Genomic DNA, 25,749 nt, shown 5'->3' with positions numbered 1-25,749 from the left:
GATGTATTTATTTTCTCAATGTCTTACATAATATACAAGTTAGGTACTACGCTGAGATCACGCTTCCCTGTTCAAATACAGAGTATTTTCCTAATTAATCTCCATAATTAGGGCATACCCAAGCTCCTCCACCTACCGATCACCAGATGTCGGTAAAGCGTTATTTAATAGGTATTCCAACGGACCGATGTCGGTTCTTCTACCAGGTTAAGTTTGATTCATTATGTGATAACATCTGTTGTACAAAGCTTGGCGTGTTACAAAGAGGCCTACCTAAGCTTAAATTGGTAAGTTTGGCCAGTTGTGCTATATGATATGAACAGATTCATACCGATGTTATTCAAAATCTTTTCGCTAACTTTTTCGAAATGATCAATATGAAAGCAAAAGTCACATAGCAATAAAGTGATTAATGTTCTAAGGAGTTAAATTATTTTCTAAATTTCATTTTTAAAGATTAGAGCTAATTAGTAGACGTGGGTAAATTTGATTTGCCAGATTTTCGTATTTCTAATTTGACCGTAGTTATAGTATTAATCCTTCAATTTCCCAAATTTCAACAAAATCACTGTTCATAGCTTAGTACAAGTTTCCTGCGCTATAATTTTTTAACATTAACTCGTTCTTTGTTCTAATGCTATGTCACCTCCGCATTCATATCACAGAGGTCTACAATATTGATTTATATTAAAGTCAAATACATGGTTATCAGGCAAGGGACAACACAACAATGAGTTTGGACAGAAACCCACATATTTGACCTTTACTACTACCATTCAAATTATTAGTGTTCTTGGAAATGTTGCAATGTATTTCTAAACTTACTTGTTTTTCTCTGGCACATATTTCAATTACACAAAATGCAATATATAACATTATTCGTGCACCAGCAACAAAACTGTTCTTGCAATCAAAACAGGAACACATAAGTGCAGTTAGTTGTGAAACAAAACATCTGTGAAGGTATTTCAAAGTTTTAGCTTAATTGTGAATCTTAGAAAATATACCCGCTTTTAAATAATCGTTTAAGGATATGTTCCGCAAATGCTAACTCTTCCATGTCACTGTATACATTATTGATTTATATGGCATACACATACAAAATTAAATTAAAAAAGATGGAACAAAATGTCACAGTGTGTATTTATAGAAGTACATATCGTATTCTACGTTTGTATTAAGGCAAGATAAAAATCATTTCAACAACTTACTATTAAAATCAAATATTCCAAAATGGCTTGGATATTATCAAATCTTCATTATTTACATAAAAATTAATTATGTTAGACTAGGTTAAATGTAGCATCATTATTAATTCCCTCACATCTTTTCATTGAACAGTCTTTTATTTCCTTTTTAAATTTTCCTTGCAACGTACACATTTTATTGTTTTATCTTTCATATATGCAGCTACCGAAGAATGTACCTAACACAAACATATATATAAGCAAGCATTTATTAATGTTTCTGTCATTAATCTGATTTCCTTATATTGCAATGTTATGACCGTCTACCTTTCAATTTTCTTTGTCTTTGTCAATGTTGTGTAATACCCTAAGCGTATCGTGGTTTCCTTTATCCAAATGTCCATCCTAACTTGTTGAAGCTTTTCCTTTCCTTTTAATGAATTTTGTTATAGTTACTGTTTGACATGGATGATAATTTTGGGAATATAACACATTTCTGATAATCGCATTGACAAAATAAATGTGTGGAATAATGTAATAGCTCACGTGATATATGTCCATAGCACCTGCACCATCCTTGGATAATGGTTCATCTGTTTGAAGTTAGAACAGTAATTTTAAATTCATCCAAATTAAAATTAAAATAAACAAATTATTCTAGAAGCACCATCATCTTTGTGCCACCGCTTTGTTATTTGTTTCGTACATAAACCAATGCGTTTGTACGTGTATAATATAGACCAACGATTTCTTATGACCATTTCATTTTCCTCACTAAGAAAAGTTTCGTACACAGGTTTGACATTTGATTGCACACATATACACAAGCAGTGTGTGTGTGTGTGAGAGAGAGAGAGAGAGAGAGAGAGAGAGAGAGAGAGAGAGAGATAATGTTGCTAAACCGAGTGCCCAACGTCATGTTATTTTTTAATGTATAAACTAATAAACTATACCAAACTATGGATCAAATAACCGAATATAAAATTCTAACATGTTGATATCGGTCTTTTCATAAGATCGTTAGCAAAATAATGTTTTCTTTTATACAGGCTTCGAACAACTTTAACAAAAATAATATACGTGAATGAATTTTCTGAAATCCTATCACTCATTTTCTGAAAAGCGTTCTTGATCTGATATATACATTCACTTAAGTATATATGACCCAACAAAATTTGCAAAATCATTATTATAAAAATTGTACAAGCAGCTGCCTCGCTTGGCACATAACATTAAGAGGTTAGTGTTAGGACTCGTCGGCCTGGTGTCAGGATAATGTGACTGGGTGGGACATCGTGCTACATGTCTGCGGCATGATGCCCCAGTGCTAGACATTGCTATAACCTGCCACACTGCAAACATCTTAGTGATATGACTGAAAATTTTGTAAAGCTACGTTAAAAATGCAAATCACACACACACACACACACACACACACACACACACACACACACATTATATTTTACCTGAAATAAAGATTGGATAGTCGTATTGACTGGAGGTTTGGTCTCGATTCATCCTTGTCAAATAATCCTAAAAGGCAAATTATATTATTTCTGTATACTAAAGTAATATATTTGAATATGTGAAAGGAAAATGAGTCTAAATTGTTGCAAATGACCGCAGCCATCATTGTAAAATGCGATTGGCAGAAAATAAGAACAGTGTTAATATCAGCATCGCTGATGAGTGAGATTGGTTGACTCTATTATAATCAAATAAACCAAAAGGCTAGAGATCATCCTTTCCGCAAAGTCCAGTCATCAGTATCTTAATGACGCTTGCAAAGCAAAATAATGTGTCTTTAAATTCGTTCTTGTTCCAAACAGTAAATAATATGTTAATGTTGCCTCAGTTTGGTTTTATAATGTTCGAAGGGGGTGCTATCTTTTAAAAGCGATGTTGGCATTATGATTGATTCTTTGTCCATTAATCTGTAAAACGAATAAAGATTGATCATAATCAGATGTCGGCATTCGAATAAAGCGTGCTTGCTCCTAAATCAGATGTCGGCATCTAAATAATTTAATGTCAATTATTCTGTAAAACTAATAAAGCGTGATTATAATCCGATGTCGGCATTCGAATAAAGCGTGATTATAATCAGATATCGGCATTCGAATAAAGCGTGATTATAATCCGATGTCGGCATTTGAATAAAGCGTGATTATAATCAGATATCGGCATTCGAATAAAGCGTGATTATAATCCGATGTCGGCATTTGAATAAAGCGTGATTATAATCAGATATCGGCATTCGAATAAAGCGTGATTATAATCCGATGTCGGCATTTGAATAAAGCGTGATTATAATCAGATATCGGCATTCGAATAAAGCGTGATTATAATCAGGTATCGGCATTCTAATAAAGCGTGATTATAATCAGATGTCGGCATTCGAATAAAGCGTGATTATAATCAGATATCGGCATTCGAATAACGCCTGCTTGTTCCTAATAAGATGTCGGCATCTGAGTAATTTAATGTCAATTATTCTATAGGACGAATAGAGAGTGATCACAATCAGATGTCGGCTTCCCAATAATGCACGCTAATAATCAGAAGTCAGCATTTGAATTTGGCTTAAGATGATTATTCATGTTGAACATGTTACTTATCAAACTTCTTTACATCCATTTCTAAAACATTTTATAATTTTTTTTAAATGGACTTCAAACGGACGCTCACGTGTTAGGAAAGACAAAAACATCCTTTGTTTGCTGGATTATACAGAGTGAGACCATTATTACATACCATGTGGATTTTTTTTCTTAAATTGTTTTATTTCTTACCATTTTAAAGTTTTTTTTTAAATTGGTTTGCAACCATTCATGAATTATCAAGCTCTTTTGTCCCTTACAACAATCCAGATCACATTTTGTCTTCCAGTACAGATTCATAAATATATTTATCACATATATACTACTACATAAAGAAATGTAAACGTCTGAACAATTAACAAATTTATAACTAAAAATAAACTAGTAACTGTGAGGTAACAGTTTCCTTCTCCACACAATTAAAATTCCAAAATACATATCGTGCGGGACCATTGACATATATAGATCATATCCCATTTATTTGCCTGCTCGTTTGTCTGCATTTATAGCGTATACCTACCTACTTTTATGTACATTAACTTCCTACCCACCTACATTCATGCATCTATTAACCCATCTTATCCATCGGTCCATCCATCCACACTTCTTGCAAAAATGTTCTTTAACTGCATGTGTCTTCCTCGGGTGTCTTTTGATATATCTTTTTGTTCACTGTAATACACTTTGGAGGTTCTGTGGACAGATATGGTGTTGCTACTTTATTTTGTACCGACGATTCTAAAATTGTTTTTAATGTGATTTTCCCCCGGTTTGGCAATGATGGTTGTTTTAAGCATGCTTCGTGTGCAAGTAAAGAATCAACATTTAATTGATGGAAAAAGTATGAGATAGAACAAGGAGTTCAAATTTTGGACACTGTTGATGGATCCTAAACGCGTTATGTGGCGAGAATAGGATGTTATAAAAGCTATGCTGCAATTTACCTCAAAACTATGCAAAATATTCAATTTCCCACTGCTTAAATTGGCCTCCATAAGTGTTTCATAAAACTGAAGATAATGTCCAATAGCAATGCAGTGTTTTTCAGGAGTTCGTTCTGTATTTGGTTGGCTCTCTAATGGAATGTCCTCAGCACCTTATAAAATAAAATTACAGTTAGAACAAAAACTCTGCACAGTCGAAATCTTATGAGGTCTACCTGCTTCTAAACATTTTTACCAGCTGTATTAATCCTAAAATACGTTGATTCTTCCGCACAGCCTTATAACTGTTTTTTTTTTTTTATTATTCAGGTATTGTTAGTTTAACTTTGAGAAAAATTTAAGACAACTACTAGTAATGTTGTGCGACTGTTACTACTCCTATTATTACTTTGTTACTATTATTATTAGCACTATTCCTACTATCACAAGACTGTTCTTGTAAGTAGCAATCGTTGTAGTAGAAACAATAGTAGTTGTGGTGGTGGTGGTGGCAGCGGTTGTTGCAGTAGCTGTGGTAGCAATAATTGTGGTGGTTGTAGTACCTGCAATAGCGTTAGTATTAACAATGGTGGTACCTGTAAAACTGAAGTAATGATAGTATTAAAATATTTTTTGAATAGCGACAATAGTTTTTATAATAGAAATGGAAGAAGTAGAAGTAACACTAGTTTAGTAGCTCTTGCTATCGTTGTTGACGTGTCTGAAACAGTAACAGCATAAATGGTCATCATTGTTTTCGTAGTTTTCTTCACAAAACACTCTTTGACTAACATTTGAATTCATCGTTTTAAATTTATGTCGCCAGATAGTTTTTAAAATTATTTTTCTATCATAGGCATCAAATAACATGGGTTTCGTATTTTTTTCTTATTTTAATTATCCGTGTCCATCTATGATGCACCAAATTAACGAGATTCGCAATGCATTGCACGAAGTATTCTAAAATTAGTGACACAAATAAATAAAGACATTATTATAACCCGAACAGATGTCAGATGGCTTATGTTTAAGGAAGTGGACCTCGCTGCAGATATTATTTTAGCTTTGTTTCACTAATTCAGCCAAACAGTAGAGATCTAAATGACGGAGGATTTGAGTGAAGCACGACTGTTCACGACAGTGTGGAGGTTGTGTGGTTGTGGTGTTTTCTCTTCGCTGTCGCAGTCGTTGTCGAAGTAAGCGGTTATAGCATCTCACCCAGAAAATATGGTAAATTAGTTTCGTGTTTAAGGAAACATAGCATAAAACTAGCATAGAAGACTGCAAGTTAATAATGCATAATGCATTTCCCTCAACCTCAGTAATATTTACTTTTACAGCATAAGTACGCCTTTAATGTTAGCTCGTTTACGCTTACCATTAATCTTAGAATAATTTTCATCTGTCCGGCCTCTCGCTTGAAGATCTTCATAGGTTTTATCACGGTGACAATTTATCCTAGAATAATTTTCATCTGTGTGGCCTCTTGCTTGAAGATCGTCATAGGTTTTATCGTGGTTACCATTTATCCCAGAATAATTTTCATCTGTGTGGCCTCTTGCTTGAAGATCGTCAAAGTGTTTATCAACAGCCGATCTATTAATTATTAAAAGCAGGCGTCAGTGCATTATGTTGTAAAATCATACTTATTTAATGAGCAAATTAAGACAAGAAAACATTGATAACTCGATCAGTTATTGCAGAATTTACATCTTCCATGACTTTGAAGATGCAAATTACTTCATCTTTACTTCCTGGTCATGTAAATACTAAAGTCAGTCTTCTGTGACAATACTCTCGCGTTTTTAAACGAATCCGATTCTTTAAAGACACAAAAATGAATGGGGTGTGTGTGTATATCTTCTAAGCACAGGATTTAGGGTAATGCTCATATACTTTTCCTAAATTGTCACACACACACACACACACACACACACACACACATATATATATATATATATATATATATATATATATATATATATATATATATATACTTCAAGCTGGCTCAGTCTCCAACCAAACCAAACCGGAGTTTGAGTGAGTTCTTCTAACATTCGCCAAACAATGCTAATATGCGTCAATCAAAATAAGTTCAGCATAAAGTGAGACAAACTGCATTGCAGATAAAATTCCATAAAGCAGCCTCAGCCCAACCCAAATAAACATTGCTTGTTTGTTTCTGCTGCACAGCAATAATTAATCCAAAAGTGTTGACATTTTTGTTTCTAGAGTCTACTGAAAAAGAATCAAATGATTATGTAACACGTTGATATTCGGAATACTTGTCACAGTACGTCATAATAATATATATGTGTCATTGCTTGTGAAAAAGGTAATCATTCTATAAGGTACAATTCTATTTCCTCATGGGGCATCTACAACATTAAAGGAAAAGGTCTAGCTTTATTGGGCATTTGCCTCAAAGATGTCGATTTTTGAAACAACTATATTAAATTATAATCGGTATTTGCACTATTGTTTCCAAAGTCTATAAAGTTACACAAAACAGTGAGATTGCAGCACGAATATAAATCTGAGTAAAACATCAAACAAGAGACTTAGTTCAATTTGCAAAATCTGTTTCTTCAAAGACATTTATAATAAAATGACATAAGTTTATCGACACGTTTCGGAGGCTGTTACGAGGTACGGGGTACAAATGTTGCGAACAATAACATCGAACACAAAGAAGATTTCTAACCAATTATTAATGTTCACCCAAGCTAGGGCTCAACACGACTGCACTTTACACAGAACACACTGTTAGTTTAAAACAGGCCAATAGTTTATCAAAGCTACAAAATAGAGACAAAGTCAGGGTTCATTAACATTATAAATTCTTGCTTTTAAAGTGGTGACAAACACAGACTCCAAGTCCTATGGACCAGAATTTTGATCAGTATCAGATGTGTGAACTATGTAGAATTTGTTTCTAACATTACCATATCTGACCGCTTAAAAATCATTTAAACTAAAACTACCATATACACCCATGTCTCTTGTCTTAATGATAATCAATATTTATACAATAAATTGAAGGGAAATTTTAAGCATTAATATGACGGCAACAGCGGAACTCTGATGTTTATTTAACGTTAAATATATCATTAAATTGAAATATGTTTTGAAACCTACAGTGCTTTGTGCTCTGAGATCCCACATGCCACTCGAAATGATGCGCTTTGGATATCTCAGTGCTTAACGTGCAAATCCAGTATATTGAGATCGAAACCCACAGTAGTTAATTTTCTTGTGGACCGCCCTTGCGCGACCTATAGGACCCTGTAGACAGCTTTTCATAATTATAATACGACGAAGCAGATATTGATAATAAGTTGGTTGCAGTTTCCAATTTGGAAAATTTTATGATGGACTCTATTGGTACCACTCATCCAGATGTCTACGATTTATAATTTGTTACAAAACATTGAACAACACTTTTTGTTCATATCCAGCTATTATTGTGACTTTCTGTTTTTGCATTTCTATTAAAATAATACGACTACTATGTTTGACAAAGGTAAAGATCACTTTAATTTTTCTTTCTTTTACAATAATCACAAAGCCTTATTTAGGTGTAAATCTGAAAATAGCCCATTCTTTGCCATCAAGTACATAATAACACCGTAAGTAGCTGTAGAAGTACATGTACATTTGATGCGTTTTTGTGCAGCCTCCGTCGGAGTGTACCACATATGTTACTAAAGCAGATGCCGAGGAAGTTCATTTTGTCTGCTTTCGCCGCCATATTGTGCTCATAATATATTTCTCAATGGCAGCTAAAAACATCTCATGTTTCTATCTCGACGGAAAAAGCACAGGATGTTTTGATCACAGCAATGAAATGAATACGTGTTTAAGGAGCACTGCGTTCAATTGCTCCATAAACTGGCACTGTGGAAATTATATGGTAGTAAATTATTCATAACTTTTTTCATACCCTCTGTATGCGACTTCAATGACTCCATAGAAGAACATCCCTACACACAGGAATACAAGACAGACGTATAGCTTCATTCTGCTAACCAGATAACCGCTGTAGCCAAATGCAATGATAAACCCCATGGATTCCCACAGCCGATAATTGGCGAATGCAGCTTCGGTATTCTTCGTAAATAAGAAGCCATATAGTGCTGAAAGCCAAGACAGGCAAGCATTTCAGGCATTATTCACTTTTAATGATGATAGTTACAACGTTATTGCTTCAAAAATATCATGTATGCTGTTTTCTTACGACAGGTATCTTATATGTTGGCTGTACAAGCAGTAAAATTAGTCAACACCTTGACTACTGAATTGGCTTGGAATAAGAAAAACATAATCAAAGCAAGAAGTGTTATCATTATTTTTCTTTAAAAAAAGAAAACGTAATAATCATCTTTAAAGAAAGTGATCTTGTTTTGAATGAAATAATAATAATAATAATAATAATAATAATAATAATAATAATATGACTTGATCTTAAAAGTATTGGAATTGTTAATTTTGTCAAAATTAGATTATTGTTCGATAAAATAACTGCATGACGTAGATTTGGAAACCCACCGTTTATCTGTGTCTGGATGACAGCGTCACCCACCCCCCATAGGGCTGCCACGATGTAAAATTCATACACAGCATCTGGGTCTGGTAGCCATTGCAACATGATGATCTGGCATCCTCCGTGAACGATAAATGCTATAAAGAAGAATAAAAGGAATTATGAGCCTATTCAATTTTATTAATATATGCTTACTTTTTTCGAAAGGTGGTATTTAAAAAGGCAGTTGAATGTCTTTTCTAGCTACCAGAAGCAAATCAAGAAATATCGTTTAGTAGTGTGTGATCGAACATAAGCTTCATGGTTTCATGGATCGTGTAAAATATAAAACCGTAAAGTTCAATTCGTATCATTGTCTGGACAAGGATACACAAAGTTAATGAACAGGCTCTAAATTGCTAAAATAATGCAAACACAAACATAATCTGACACTATTGGAATGATTTTTTGTATGGCTGACATTGTATTGATGGGATTGACTGAGCTTCTTACCCAGAACGAAGAATGGAATATGTCCCGCGTACTGCACGAGACGAACAAAAATAAATGAACATGCGGCGTCAACCACTCCATAACAGATCATGACGAAGCCAACGTTCCAGACGCCCGATGCACAGCTGACGTAGGACTAGAAAGGAATGAAAGAGATCAAAGAATAAAATCGTGAGATGAATTTTTCATTTCTTTTTGGTCTTTTGCAATCTTCACCTATCAACCTATTTGTCTTCTTCAATCTATATTTATATATCCAACCATTATGTTATCTATTATTTTGTCTTTAGTTCTGATAATATGTACTACCTCATTCTTTGTTTCTCTGACTCATTGCTTATGTGTCTGTCCCTCTATTAAAACATCTGCCTCTCCGTATGTCTGACAATATGAATCTCTCTTTCTTTCTCTATTGATAAAATTGCTTAACAATTATTGTGATCACCTCCGTACTGATTTTAAATCAGATAAAACAAAAAGTTTGGTTTCGATATGTTTCAGGGCAATGTGTGTTTACATGATTTAGTCTAAAAAATATTGAACCACCTTCTGGTAAGCGAACAGTTGTATTGTGATTTCCGCTAATGAAGGCTTAATCATCCTTTTTCCCATCCTCTGAGTCATGCGTGTAAAAGTTTCAGAAGTTATTAAATTTGGAGAGAGTTATGAAAGAGTTATGAAACGTAGAAGGATTTTCTTTACATGACGTTTTTTTCCGTTGCTGAGCTTAAAAAGCACGTTGGGCTGTTTAAGTATCCAGGGAAAACGAAAGACGTTTGATTTTCGAAAGGTTAATGTCTGTACTGTCAACGTTGGAAGATATTCTAATGCCATATATAGGTATGACACTTGGTTTATTTTGGTATAACGTTATTTATATTGGTCGGAAAACAGACGCAAAACCAGGATTCGAAAGGTTTGATCTTAAGTTTAGGACATATTGCACATATAATGGTTCTCTGCGATGTGATACAAATTTGCTCATTCGATTCATGGAAAAGGCTTTCACATAGGGATGACCCAAATGCTCACAACTCGGGTCGTAATGATTGTTTGTGAATTGGGTCCAGAATAGTCAAGTACGACTTTTGACTGAACAATAAGCAACACAACCATAGTCCAGTTTGGATCTTAAAAAGGTTCTATATGGGTTAATAACGACTTTTCTATCAGCAACCCAGTCGGTGCGCGCTGCTACTTTGGTATCACAGGATAGTTTCGTATTTGTAGACCTCTCTAACTTTTAAGGTAAAGGTCATGAACCTAATTATCACAAGCCTAGCATTTATAAATTCACACAGAAGCTAAATATGTAATGTGGTTGAGATTTACTTTGAGTTAGGCTTCGAAATCAATTGGCTTGTTGGTGACTACCTGTCACAGTTAGACGAGCATTGGAGATCAAATGCGTAACTTAGGCTGCAAATGAGCAGCCGACTTGGCTTACGTATTTACGTGTGTCTGCTACAGAGGTAAATATCTAAAAATCTAGATGGCTGAGGGGTGATGAAAGTATGCTAATTTGTTATAGTACTAGTGAACTTTATTCATGCCTAAGGCACATACTGATTCTTCTAGTTGCATTGTCACAGGAGAATATTCAAAACAGCCTTTTTGCTGTCAAAATGAATGTAAAATTCAGGGGTTGGTGGCAGTGTTGGTTCAGTATAAAAGCCACCAGTTGTATCAGGAATTAACCTGATTGCCGGAGTCAAAATCTCATATGCCTGCTAGAAAAATCATTAGTTTGTTTTTATTTGTATCTTCAGTTTAAAATTATTCTCATTTTTCTGAAATAAGTCATTGTAGGATGAAAATTCATCAGATAAACTCTCCAGTGAGACCTCTGAGTAAATGAATGGCCCTCAATCATTTAGCTTTCAAATTTTTAATGCGTGGAATGAACGCACGTTTTGTCAAGCCAATACCTAAACACCATGTTTCCTCAACAATCAGTAAATGTCTTCCGTCCAGAGTGAATTACGGATCATCATGTTTTCTTCGTAGCTGACATAAATGCATATATGTGATTTTGAGAATTTAAAACCATTGAGAGTGGCCCAATGTTCAATCATGTTGCAGTTGTCTTTCTTTATGCCTCATTGATAACATATTGGAAAATCATCAGCCTATAGGGAGCAATCCGCACCATGAGCCAAGAGCTTGGTATTGCTATTAATTTTGATGTCAAAAACCTAGTAATAATAATAATGAGGACTTTGTATAGCGCCCAATCTTTAGAAGTTCTAAGCGCTTTACAGCATTAGACAACACCTATGAGATAAAAAACATTATATAATGATATTGTTACAAACACAAACACCGTGAAATTAGAAAACATAAAAAACATGCTGAGAATAATTAAGGTAGGAAACATTATTAGGTCTTTATGTTTGTTCTTGTAGTCGAAATGAGTGAGTTTTGAGAGCACTCTTGAATGTGATCACCGTGTCTTTGTATCTAAGTTCAGTGGGCAATTCATTCCACATTGCTGGACCCTGGTATGCAAAAGAACTCTGTCCATATGACTTTGTTTTCATAGTGGGAATAATGAGTATACGATTGTCAGAAGAGGAGCGTAAGTGTCTTGCTGGTGTGTACACATGGGTTAAGTCGGATAGGTATGTTCGACTAGAGTCCGACAGTGAAACGGTGCACAGAGAACATATTTTGTGTTTGATTCTGGATCGAATGGATAGCCAGTGTAGGGTATAGAGCAGCGGGGAGGTGTGCTCTGATCGTGGTACTCTAAGTATGATCCGAGCAGCTGTGTTTTTTGAAGTTTTTGGAGTAGATATTGAGATGAACCAGACAGAACTGAATTACAATAATCCAGTCTTGAAAGTACTCATGAACACACAAGTGTTTTAGTGGCATCAACTGAAAGATATTTGCGAATGGAGCTGATGCGTCTCAGCTCAAGATATGCAGTCTTACATGTTGGTCACTGTGAGAGTACTGTCTAGAGTAACACCTAGGTTTCGTACTGATTGTGTGAATTTAATGTTGGTCTTGCTGATATTTATTGTTTGATGTAAAGGATGTGAATGAGAAAGTCTTTGTGTTGTAATTAGAATGGCCTCAGTTTTATCATCATTCATCTGCAGCTTGTTACATGTCATCCATGATTTCACATCAGAAATGCACCTCTCTACACCTTGGATGGTAGCATCAACTTCAGTTGGGTGGCTAGATTTGTATATTTGGGTGTCATCAGCGTACAATTGGTGCGACACTGGATGATGGTCTATGACACCTGAGAGCGGCTGAGTGTATAGAATGAACGACCGCTGTTGAACACCACAACATAGATCAACTGGGCTGGAGTGTATTCCATTTGCAGACACAATTTGTGTCCTGTTGACAAAGTAGGACTTGAACCACAGTAAGGCTGTATCACGAATGCCAAATACATGCTGGAGACGGTGAAGTAATATATCATGGTCTATTGTGTCAAATGCTGCAGACAAAGCAAGGAGGGCGATGACTGTAATCTTTCCGCTATCCAAAGCAGAGAGAATGTCATTAACTACTTTTAGAAGAGTAGTTTCAGTACTGTGGCAAGGGCGATATGCAGATTGTATATTACTAAAAAGACTGTTTGAATTCAGATGAGATACAAGCTGGCATAGAACAACCTTTTCTATGATTTTTTATATGACTGGAAGATTAGAAGCTGGGCGGTAGTTCTTTAAATCGTTATGGTCTAGTGTTGGTTTCTTCATCAGAGGCTTTACAATGGCAGTTTTGAAAAATGATAGGGATTCCCCTGATGAGAGATAGGTATTAATAACATCAGTTAGTGAAGGATACTGGATCTTTGCACTCATGCAGCAGTGATGTTGGAATTGGATCAAGTTCACAGATAAGATATTGAAAACAATTACTAAATGTTATTTCTTGGTACTAACAGCTGCCTCGCTCGGCGTTCAGCATTAAGAATTAGTGTTAGGACTGGTCGGCCTCGTGTCAGGATAATGTGACTGGGTGGGACATCATACTACATGTATAAGGCATGATGCCTCAGTGCTAGACATCACTATAAACTGCCACACTGCAGACATCGTAGCGATATGAATGACAAATTGTTAAAGCAACGTTAAAAACACACACACACACACACACACACACACGAGTATTATTAGTACTACGGCCATATAGGAAGCAACGTTGGAAAAGAGATATTAAATTATTAGTCTCCAAGTACCAAACAAGCATTTCATTGACCATGCGTGCTATTGCTTTACACAAGCAGCTCGTCAAAGCAATGGGATAGTACATGATAGGATATGTGCTATCCTTTCATTTTTTGGGAACAGGTATTACTGTATGATCTTTCTAAATTTTTGTAATCTACCAGTGGTCTATGAATCATTGAAAAGTTTCAAAAGAGGTATAATTGCTGGTTCTGGTATTTGTTTCAAATCTTCAGGTCTAGCGGATGTATGATAAGATCCAAAAGTGAAAGTGGTAGATTATAACTTTCTGACTTATTTGAATTGAATTTCTAATGTATCCTTCCATTTTGACTTTTCAGCTTTCGAAACTCTGGTAAATATTTAGATGACACTTGTAACTGCCGGGAAGAACTGATGTTTGCCGTACCACAGGGGGAGCGAGAGTTTAAAGTAGATGATGCTCTTTGGATTCGTTAATTGCGCAGCATGCTTTAGTCTGAAATATGGGGTACCTATTTAAATTTTCGGGCGTCCTGACGAATGAAAATTTTTCTGGCTGCCTCTGTGCATTGTTTAATAGTTTCATTACATTATTTAGTGAATGGGCTCTTTCAGAGTTAATTGCGGATTTTGGAATGTATTTTTCTGCAATTCCGAATAAAATAGACGCAAAATGTTTAATTATTGACGTTAAAAAATAAATCTCTGTTAAGTCTATTTTTAAAAAGGGTTTCAGTGTGGAATTGGCGCTTCGATAGTAGAGTATTTAATGTTCTTTAGAGAAACTTGTAAGAGGTAATTGCTATGAATGTCATCAGCGACCTTCCAATAATAATCCTCAAGCAAAGAAATAGTTGTCAGAACTATGAAGGTATATGTATTTATTCCCAGATGTAAACATGTCGGTGATTTTGTGTTATATAGACATAAATCATGTTTGGAAATGAAATGAAAACATTTACCCTTTTGTGTCTGTCATTTATTTACATCGATCGCCATAAAATGTTACGGGCATTGCAATCCCAGAATAGAAGAATGGGGTAGGCAACTGTTGAAAGAAGTTGTTTAACTCATTAGGTAGAAAGTTGGAATTTGGTAGTATATAACTGGAACAAAACGTGATCACTCTATGTAGAATGACGCTTTTAGTAATGCCTTGTAAAGTTGTGCTTCTTTTGGTATCATTGGACTGGTCTTTACTATGTTTTAGAAGGTTGAACCATGCAGAGAGATTTGGGATTTTACCGTCTTTTTTGCCACTGAAAAGGATACATTGGAGGTGAACTTCATCCTTTAAAATTCTTTGTCATGTTGTCAAGTTACCACAGATAATATAATGTGGGATTCCTTTTCAAGTATCTCTCTTTGTGATAACCGTACTTCTGAAACTTCAAACATGGTAGTGAAAATGAAATGTAAAAATCAACCTTGAAGGTAAGGATGATTTTTTTGTGTCATGCAAAGTTCCACCACGTCCGATACAGATTCGTCGAATTGTAGTGACACCTTGGTTCTTAATGCCTGCGATGAATTCAGGTCGCGACAACGAATCATGCCCTTCAACAAATTCAGTGAAGAGTGGGAGAAAAAGGTACTGAAATATCAAAGAATGTCTTAATTTACTGGCTGTTTTGTCCTCTTCGCTCACTCTGCACTAACAAGCTACCCGTTTTAATGTTTTGAAATTTCTTTACAGTGCCGAATAAACCAAGTTTAGTCTTTTCGACTATACATGACATTAGAGCGGTCAGTGCTCGTTAAAGTCTTTGGTTTGAATGACCATGAAGGGTGGGAATGACTGCACTCTATATCGTTCATATCGTCCGCCGACAAAGATTTGCTTCACTTTAGCTGATGTTTGTCTTTATTTTTCATTATGTATTGTGAACAATTAATGATATAAAGAATAATAAAGGGAATTATGAGCCTATTCAATTTTATTAATATGTTTAGTTTATTTGTGGATGCCAACAATGACACCATCGCTCGTTGAGACACAACGGCTGCTTTCTGACATGTGCAGCGGTGATAAGTCAACGCTGTCGTGGTTGTCGATAACAACAGACAGCGTCCAGAGTAACGTTGCTGGGGTATTCACATGGCAGGTTGCATCATAATAGCGAGTTTCAGCGCTAGAACATAAATTCATAGCGATTCAGGAAAACATCAAAGTAGACTCACAAGTGCAAAACCCAATGGTGTTTGACCTGCTTGGAGTTTCTGAAGCCTCTCTGAGAATAAATGGTCATACAGAACCATCTGAAGAAGTGTTATTGAATTTTGAGAATAATCAATTTGCACGTTTGTATCATCGTTTGATGACATTTATGGGTCGGAATCAGGATATTGATTCTGGTTTGCAGATATCTCAGCGAGATTTTACCTCATTGTATTCGATCTATTAATTCCCGCTCGAACACCTAAATTTGTTTAGGCAATCAGTCGTTGATATACATGTTCCGGCTCATGCAGCACCAGGTGCTATTGCTAAATCCAGAGCAATCGCTGTTATTCTGTCAGGCAAAACAATGTTACTTGAAGGCCTTGGTGGACGAATGAGAGTCATTGACGCGCCCGTTGAAAAACAAGCAAATGTTAATTAGATCATTCATGATGTTATATTGTTATATCATCACGTCAATGTTACTCTGACACCTGGTCAGGTTAACAAACTTCAATCCGCATGAAGAAGAATTATGTGACAAAATAACTCCGAAATCAGCGGTGTTGCAGGGCCCAAATGAATATATCGTTGACTGAAATTCAGCTCAAACATTACAATAACGGCAAGAAATCAAAACCTGCCGCTCTACGTGATCTTTCTGCGGATGCGATCAGCGATACAACAAAAAACGCGGTATATTTCCGTTTCTGGCAGTGTTGCCATCGCCAATTGAATCAGCGGCTCCAGCTTGTGCAAAGCATCTGCACTTGGTGCTATAGAAACAGCTGCCAGTATGGCATTGGAAAAAAAAAAAACGGCTGGACACGGCGTTTCTCGACATGGTCTAAACGCTTCAAAAAAAGACGGGGTCTAATGTTACCAGGAACGCGGAATGTTCTACGTCTGCAACTGCCGGGGACGCTTCGTTAAAGATTTCCATGTCCAATTTTGCTTTACTTCAGAGTTTTTTTTTCATGCGTGATCAATTACCGGTAAAACCAAACCCTGTTGAAACCGGTATCATTAATCTCGATGTGCGTTCTAGTCCAGCTACTCACTGGATTTGATACGCATTTGACCCACGTAGCGTTGTAACTTTTTTTATTCGTACGGATTGACGCCACCATAAGAATGTTTATGTTATATCAGCAGTAGAATGTATATTATTCCACCAATCTGGTATTCAACATTACCAACACATGCAAAAACGGATCCACCAATATGCGGTCCAGACGTACTTGTTGTACTTAATAATGTGTCAAGGTCATTATGCCGCCTCATATAGATATGCATGAGTATACCATCAGACGGCAATGTTTAAATCAAGTTTATATTTTATAATGATAGATATTTAAGGAGGATCTGCTAAAGGCAAGCCCCAGGGTGATATTGATTTATCCAAATATGCAACACGAGATGAACTTGCTGATCGCCGATATTGACACAAATGAAGTTGTTGTTTTCCAGGATCAGTGAGGACGGTTAAAGACGAGCAATATTCCATTTACAGATATTATTTTGCGAGATCCGGGGGCTTCCAAAGATAACTTAGTGGTATTTACTAAAACCGGTAAAATTAAAAACTCAAAGGAATCACTTCTAAGAATCACTGGAGAGATTGCTGGACGTATTAGAAGAAGTAGAGATTTATTGTGTGGCGATCTCAACATGAGCAGAAATACAATTATCAATGTGAGAGAAAAAATCAGAGGATGAGGTGGCAACAAACAAATACGTGAACAACAACCAGGCCACGATCAGAATTGAGATCAGTAAATGCGTTACTAAAGCCGGTGATACAATGATTGGCGATCTGAACATGAGCGAAAATAGCAAAGCTCATTTGAGAGAACCAACATCAAAAGATGACGCTGAATCGACGAAATACATGGTCAACAGCAACATCCCGATGGTGACCTCATTAATAACAACCAATGATGGACTGACCACATTCAGACCTGAATATGTTAATGACATAAACATGTTTTAGGATTTTCGTAGACACATAAATAGAACCATAGATAATTTCTTTGGAAATACAAGAGTCGTCAACATTAAGCTCACTGAAATCGTTGAAAACTCAAAACCATTCAAGATAGCGCAATTCACACGACTCCGTTCATCAGCACGGCATACACTGGAACAACAACATGGTCACAACGAAAAACTTTATCAAACATACCGCTGAGATCACTGGGGTGTACAGTCACTCCGTGTTTATTGCCGCTAAATTTAGGATATTTAAGACATATCAATGTCGTCATTCCACCGGTCGTTTTCCGGAACTTTGACAGTCGTGTTAAATTAAAATACCGAGGAAACATTAATACTGGATCAGGAAGACACAACCCTAACCGCAACGACGTATTGGTGGTGTCTGGAATTCGTCGCGAAATCACCTCACCTGGTAACTTAGTATAACGCATAATCAAGCACACGCAATCCTTTCGGTATAATCGAGCAGGTGCGTAGAAGGCGCCGCTGAAAGAAATCGTCGACGAGCAGATGATAAACAAAAAATATCGTATACGGTTCCTCGCCATCAACAATATTATTAACGCGGTCTCCTTGTTATAACAACGACATTAATCAGAAAGTTATCAGCGAAGCACGGGATATCGCACGCGGGTGGAATCAGTGTCATTGTTCTTGTCTGTGTTGCTGTTATCCTCAATATTATCACGAACAAATTATCTACATGTGCCAGCAAGAAATTGCACGAGCACACAGAAATAACGTACGCGGCGACATATGCGTGCAAAAATATATCATCGATACTGTCAGCGGAGTTAAACGATGGTGTAACATCGGACAATGAATTTGATGCAATTAGTGATATTTATTGTCTGTATCACAAAAACGTAAACATACCTTTGCCGACGTTGACAGGGCCACATTTAGAATCCACCGTATAGATAACCATGACTGGAACAGATCATCGCCAACACAACGTCACCGACGACCGCAATGATAACAGCGACTTCAACACGGCCGGAAAACGATGTTGGTTTTCCAACTCCGATAAAAGCTCCTTATAGTCGGTCACTTGAAATCGCACTGGCACAATTACGACTTCATTATAGTTGGCCACATATCAGAGAATAATCATTTGGTGGATTAGACGCCAACAATACACTGGTATTATCGCATAAAACCAAGATTGATGAGAATGGCAGCCACTCTCGGATTGGAAATTCATCAACGCACCAGCAGAATAAATCAAATCGAACAAATCAATGATGAACTTCAGCGTAGAATTAAATCAATAACACGAAAAGAATCAAGGATCGCTATGAAAGTGGGCGAGCCAAAGTTGAGCACCGGTATTGAAATTACAGCGGGGGATTCTGCGACTTCAAATTACGCCGTTCACATATATAAGTCAACGATCAGAACAGTGCTGGTATGACCGTTCATAACACCAGTTGTTGTTGAACAAAAACCAGGACCACACAAATCTGATTTTGTTCCGAAGAAAATAATAATAATAAAAGACAACGGTCTTTAACCACACTGGACAACAAATTTTTACAAAAGTCATGTTACTGAAATAAAATTAGTCAATTCTTATCAATTTTTATGTGCTGAACACGAATATGACAGTCAAATTGCAAAATTGGCTCTAGTTTTTTTGTAATCTGCAAGAAATTAATGTTTACATAACGAAATGCATTCCAATAGTAAAAGGTCAACTGTAATAGCCTACCTATAAAAAATCAAGTCATTGACTACATCTTAGATTTCTTCGCCTGTCTCTTGTACAGCTGTTCGGGAGCATCTCTGAGGAGTGTCCAGCAGTAGTCAGCCAGCATTGTAGTGGACCATTTTCCCTGGTATCTTTGTTCCATTGTTGCGATATCTTGATGAAAACGTTCGCTGTGTTCATCACTAACAATACCACAGTTGCTAGGAAAGAAATCCGAATGGGAATGAAGAAAGTGAATCTTTAGAGTCATATTGCAGCCAAGTTTCTTATACTTCATCAACATGTCTTCTACTAGTTCCTTATAGTTTTCTGCCCTAACGTTTCCGAGGAAGTTTGTAGAAACTAGGCGAAAAGCATTCCATGCTTGTTTCGCGTCACCTTCCAGCAAGTTGTTGAACCGGTCATCTTTGAAAAGCTCTCGAATCTGAGGACCCACAAAAACTCCCTCTTTAATCTTTGCTTCGCTGAGTCGAGGGAATTTTTCATGCAGGTATCGGAATGCTGGCAAAGTCCGGTCAATGGCTTTCACGAAGTTCTTCATCAAACCTAGTTTGATGTGAAGGGGTGGTAGCAAGATTTTCTGAGCCTCAACCAGAGCTGGGTGTTGGATATTCTTCTCTCCAATGGCTACATTCTGCCTGTGAGTCCATTCCTTCCTCATGTAGTGCATTTCCCTTGCTCGGCTATCCCACTCGCATAAGAAACACATGTATTTTGTATATCCTTGCTGCAGTCCCATTAAAAGGGCAACTACCTTCAAATCACCACAGAGGTGCCAGCTGTACTTGTTATACTCAATGGAATTCAGTAGCTGCCTTAAGTTATCGTATGTCTCTTTCATGTGGACAGCATACGCTACTGGAATAGATGGAAGAATGTTTCCATTGTGCAAAAGCACAGCCTTGAGACTCAGTTTCGAAGAGTCCACAAATAGTCTCCATTCTTGTGGGTCATGAGTGATTTTTAAAGCATTCATGAGGCCCTCAATATTGGAACAGAATATCAGATTACTTTCCTTTCTGAAGAAAGGCTCCAATTGCTGGTGGCGCTTTCGATATGCAGTAATTGTGACATCTTCTTCTAGAAGATTCCATTGTTGGAGTCTTGATCCTAGCAATTCTGCCTTGTTCTTTGATAAGTCCAAATCACGAATCAGGTCATTTAGTTCTTCCTGTGTTATTCTGTGTGGGGTTGATGATGCACCACAGTGAAAATCTGGATCACTGCATGCTGATGGACCAGGAGAAGAACAGGTCGACTCACCTTTGTCTTCGTCAGATGAATCAAGAGAATATTCTGCTGGAGGTTCTGGAATAGGAAGTCCCTCACCATGTGGAACTGGTCTCAATGCAGACGGAATGTTTGGGTAGACTATTCTCGACTTCTTTCGCTTTGTTATTCCGCCGGAAAGAGGAGGAACCAAGCAGAAGTAACAGTCATTTAGGTGGTTGCTTGGCTCTCTCCACACCATTGGGACTGCAAACGGCATTGATGACCTTTTGCAATTCAACCACTGTGAAAGCTGTGTTGTACATGTAGCACAGCATATATGCGGAGCCCAAGGCTTGTCTTGGTCACCAACCTTGCATCCGAAGTAAAGATGATATGCCTTCTTCACTTGAGAATTGATACTTTTCTTCTGGTTGGCAAATGTCACTTCCCCACAAATATAGCAAAAATTGTCCGCGGTATTAACACACTTTCGAGGCATTACTGTTCTTTATTGTACGTAAATGGATAAAATAATAAGTTTTATGTAACAGTAGCTTGAACTGTCTCGCACAACGTCTAAAATATTTTAAATGCTGAACCTATCTGATTGGGCTTTATATAGTACACTGCTTACGTCAGCTTCAGCAGCCGCCTGGCATTAGTATAATAGGCCTACACATGTATAGTACACTGCTGACGTCAACTTACTTCAGCAGCCGCATGGCATTAGTATTGCATTGCATCAGAAAATGATGCAATCAACTGTGGATGATGTGAGCATGATGGTATTATGCAATGTTACATCATTATTCCGGATGTTGCTGCAGTCCTACTGGAGAAATTTACACAGTGAAACATAGAAAATGAGGTATATGAATATCTTCAAAACGAGAGCCAATACAAATTTTTCACGGTTATATTCGTGTTCGGCACACCAAAATACTACAGATTAGGGCCTTTTTAAGTCAGTAATGATTTCACTGTTGACCAGTGCCATTAGTCATGTAATATTGTTTAGATGGGGACTTATTTCAAGTATAAATATTTAAATCAAGTATTTATCATGCACGATTGTCGTACCCTGGCAGATTTACCAGATGCCAGACTTGAATATTTTAGAAGACTAGTGGAATTACCTGTGGGTGAATTGAAATATTTTAGAGATCACGTATATAACATGGTTGTTTCATTTCGAAGATTAAAATATGACCTGATACGCCAAATTAATGAACATAGCAGTTATTTCCATAGAAGAATTGATATTCAATCGCTTAATTGAATAATAAAAGGAATTGTCAGAGAAATCATATGGGAGGAATTATATTTTGTTTTCCAAAGACCGCTAGACCAAATTCGACAAAAGATGATCGTGATACATCATCGAGAATTTTTTTGAGTAGGTCGCCATGAATTTTTTGTTCGCTTATATGCACAACAACAAACGACACCTTAAAAGAATATTTGAGTAATTCATCGTTGTCTATGTAGTATTTTAACAAAATATGTTTTATAGTATGTTGGAGCGGTTTGTTCATATAAATAACTCCATACTCAGAATCATCTCTATGAAATAACCAGACTGATACAGGATCATGCTTACTTATGTTGTAGATTTCTTCGTAAATGGCACCGTGGTAAAATCGTATTATTCTCTCTCTTGGAAATATTGTCAACGAGTCCGTCCGCGCATGCGAATTATGATCATGCAAAATTACTGGAGCACCCTTACTACAGTATTTACGAGAATTGTACAAATTGTTGTTTGAGATTGTTTTTATAATTATCGGAAATTTCAGTGTTTTTTCTAAAATGACCCCTTCATCCGTCTTAGCTCCGTTGATAAGAGAGTTTTCCCAGTGTGCTATATTTTATTCTTGATTCTCTAAGTCCATTTCCACGCTTGGGTTTACAAAATGCTGTCTGACACGTTTAGCAACGTAATTTCATCGAAGCAGAGCGGCTATGTCTCGTTCATTTAAACGACAAATTGCGTGAACAACTGCGGAACTTGTTAAGAGTTATTGTAGTATGGTTTGTATATTACACTGAAAATAACCGGTTTAGAATTTTTTCTTTTGAAACTACATTGCTATGTTGACGTGATTGTTTAACAGGGTCGAGTTTATCACAAATAATCCACCTGATCCATCTTGTATGATATGTTCTAGAATAATTTTTTGTTCTGAATATGTACTTGCAATTATCAACTAGATTATTAACAATAGTAAATGCTCGCTTGTCAGTCATTGTGGAACCAATTAAAATACCATCACCATCTATCCTAAATGTTGAAAAAAACATGAGACGCACGTTTGTTGATAAATTTGTTCTTTGCTTGTTTGATAAAATCACATAACTTTAACTCAGTTGGTCAAAATCATATATAGTGGTGTGTTGTGGTTCAATCTCCATTCTTTTTCGTTCTCGTTCAAAAAACTTATCTATTCTTCTCTGGTTCTATTTATGTTAATCTCTCAAATTCACTCGCAGTTAATAACGATTTCATCTCGTTTAGTGTTTTTCTTGTGCGATTTCCGACCTAAGGGAATCCAGTTTTTGTCCCGGTTAGATTAAACTTCTTTTCTTGCATTTGCTTTGCAACATTAGAATTAGTCATATATATAATTAGGAAAAGTATTATGTTCAATTGAACTTTATCCAATTATAAAATATGCATAAGGCAAAAGATAGTTGTTGGTGGGTCATGATCCGATTAGTCACACCTTGTAAATAAATTGTCATGGAAATTACTGTGGATATCACATGGCCAGTGTTCACCGTGGCAGTACTGGACCACAACCATGTCTGAAGTGTGGAGTGGTGTTAAGGGAAATACCCATTTATGTGTTTCTTGCGGCGGACAAGAATTTCGAGCGCTTAAACGATATTATGAGAAAAAAAATGCTTTTGATTACATCAGAATAAAAGACGCAAACGATTATTCCTCTGCTGAAAAATAAAGCTATATTAGAAGAAGATAAAATCATATAAATGGCGTAAAATGAAACAAATACCCGCGATGCAATGAAAATAGACGAAACATATAAAAGGCTAATTGTAAACTTAATAAAAATAAATCTAACCCAGCTGCACTAACGTGGGCCAATTCGAATCTAATTAAGAGTATTAATTCTAAAGCATCCATGTTTCACTTAAGGGGTGTGTGTGTGGTTGACTACAAATTAACAAACAAAAAAATCCTCTGAATCTCAAAATTTGCGCACTTGGTGATCCAACAATGGCAATGGGAAAAGAAAAATACAACAATTACCCAAGATTCAACAGATATCAAATGTCATTCAACCTGGTCGCAAGCACTTCCTTTTGCTAATTTGTTCTTAGGTCAGATTACAGTATGGTGGCTCTTTGAGTATAAATCTAGATCGTTCGGGATAAATGTTTTGTTTCTTGCTCATAATAGCATCTGATTCCACATTGAGACTTAATAGGTTGGGTAAATAAACTTTGTCGACGGCCATTTATTTTCTATCAGTCCCCACCCTCCTTGCTGCTGGAGTCTATGGCCAATTACGATCCTCATCTCTTCCATAGATTACTACATTTCGGTGGGCCTTGTAATTAATGCCACAGTAGAAAAATATACAAACAGGAAAGCGAAGGAAACAGGTTGACGAGGTAATCATTTCAATATTCCGATTCAGTAAACATGTTTTCATACATGGATTGTAATTATAGGTATTTCAGCGGACTATCTTGCAGTAACAGCATGTTCAATTAAAAAATAAGCATACTGAGTTGTTGGACTTAAATATACCACTGTAAAATCTCCAGCTATAAAGGCCTGTTCGATTCCGCTGTAAATGGTGAGGGGTACGATGAGCTTCTGATAATTGCTCCGCCAACAGTGTTTGAAGGTTTTCATCAACAGATGGGGGGAGATCTTCTTGGCTTCAACCGGTTCCTTTTCATCGTCCTTGTCCAACACGATCCGGTCGAGAAATATGATGATAATCAGGAAGCCTACGACTGCGCTTGCGATGTAAATACCACAGACTGTATAAATCTAAAGTTAAATATATTTGATAAAATAAATAAATGATTGCGATTGGAAAAATCAGGTAAATTAACCATACCCCCCCCCCCCCAGTAAAATTGGTTAATAGTATGCAATGTTATAGAAACCGCAAACATGGTGATTTTCGAGAAGAAAAACCAAACAGGGTCCGTGGCAGGGAAAGTTACATATATAAAGATACATTGCGCAAATTTAATTTGCTAAATCTCAGGTAGGATGTAAACATTACAAAATGTTATTCACACCGTTTATAATCTGAAACAGAACTACTGTTGATGGCTGGATGGATGCAATAGCATTGGCAGGGTTTTTCATTCCTACAAATAATATTTAAATTATCATTCTGATGTAAAACAGCGAAGTTTGAAATAGTGGATGAGACTGAGGAAAACAAATAAACATGATAGCATTGTGTAACGTGGTGAACTCTTACTCCAATTATCATATAAGGTATTATTAGAAATCTTACTTGTAAGATTCTTGGATCCGTTACTTGAATTACAAGGAAGTAAACAGATGCCATTGGGACTGACTTAAAAGTGATACCTGTCACATCCAAGCTATTATAAAATTTGCAATGGTAGGGAGATTCAAAATAAAGGCTCACATTTGAAGATGTAGGTTTACTTTTTGGCATTACTTTGTTCATAACTGGTTCATCCATGTGGGTATTATTTACGTGGCTAGTTGAACTGTTCCCACATTCAA

The 25,749-nt window shown here is 36.4% G+C and overlaps 1 protein-coding gene across 1 annotated transcript in view; it reads right to left on the bottom strand.

The window, feature by feature from the left end:
- LOC149782667 (uncharacterized) overlaps positions 1-25,749 on the bottom strand; it is a 36,733-nt gene that overhangs the window by 7,974 nt on the left and 3,010 nt on the right. Inside the window, exons 4-12 of the mRNA XM_089935164.1 lie at positions 24,716-25,029; positions 18,152-18,224; positions 9,746-9,881; positions 9,259-9,390; positions 8,654-8,846; positions 6,089-6,306; positions 4,732-4,883; positions 2,654-2,720; positions 1,734-1,780 (exon numbers count right to left, since the gene is read on the bottom strand). Coding sequence (XP_089791290.1) covers positions 1,734-1,780; positions 2,654-2,720; positions 4,732-4,883; positions 6,089-6,306; positions 8,654-8,846; positions 9,259-9,390; positions 9,746-9,881; positions 18,152-18,224; positions 24,716-25,029 — 1,332 coding nt within the window. The remainder of the gene's footprint in view (positions 1-1,733; positions 1,781-2,653; positions 2,721-4,731; positions 4,884-6,088; positions 6,307-8,653; positions 8,847-9,258; positions 9,391-9,745; positions 9,882-18,151; positions 18,225-24,715; positions 25,030-25,749) is intronic.

This window comes from Sinohyriopsis cumingii, chromosome 15 (genome assembly GCF_028554795.1).
Source record: "Sinohyriopsis cumingii isolate HCF-2022 chromosome 15, ASM2855479v2, whole genome shotgun sequence".
In the NCBI taxonomy this organism is placed as follows: domain Eukaryota; kingdom Metazoa; phylum Mollusca; class Bivalvia; order Unionida; family Unionidae; genus Sinohyriopsis; species Sinohyriopsis cumingii.
This window is presented reverse-complemented; position numbering and strand designations above follow the sequence as displayed.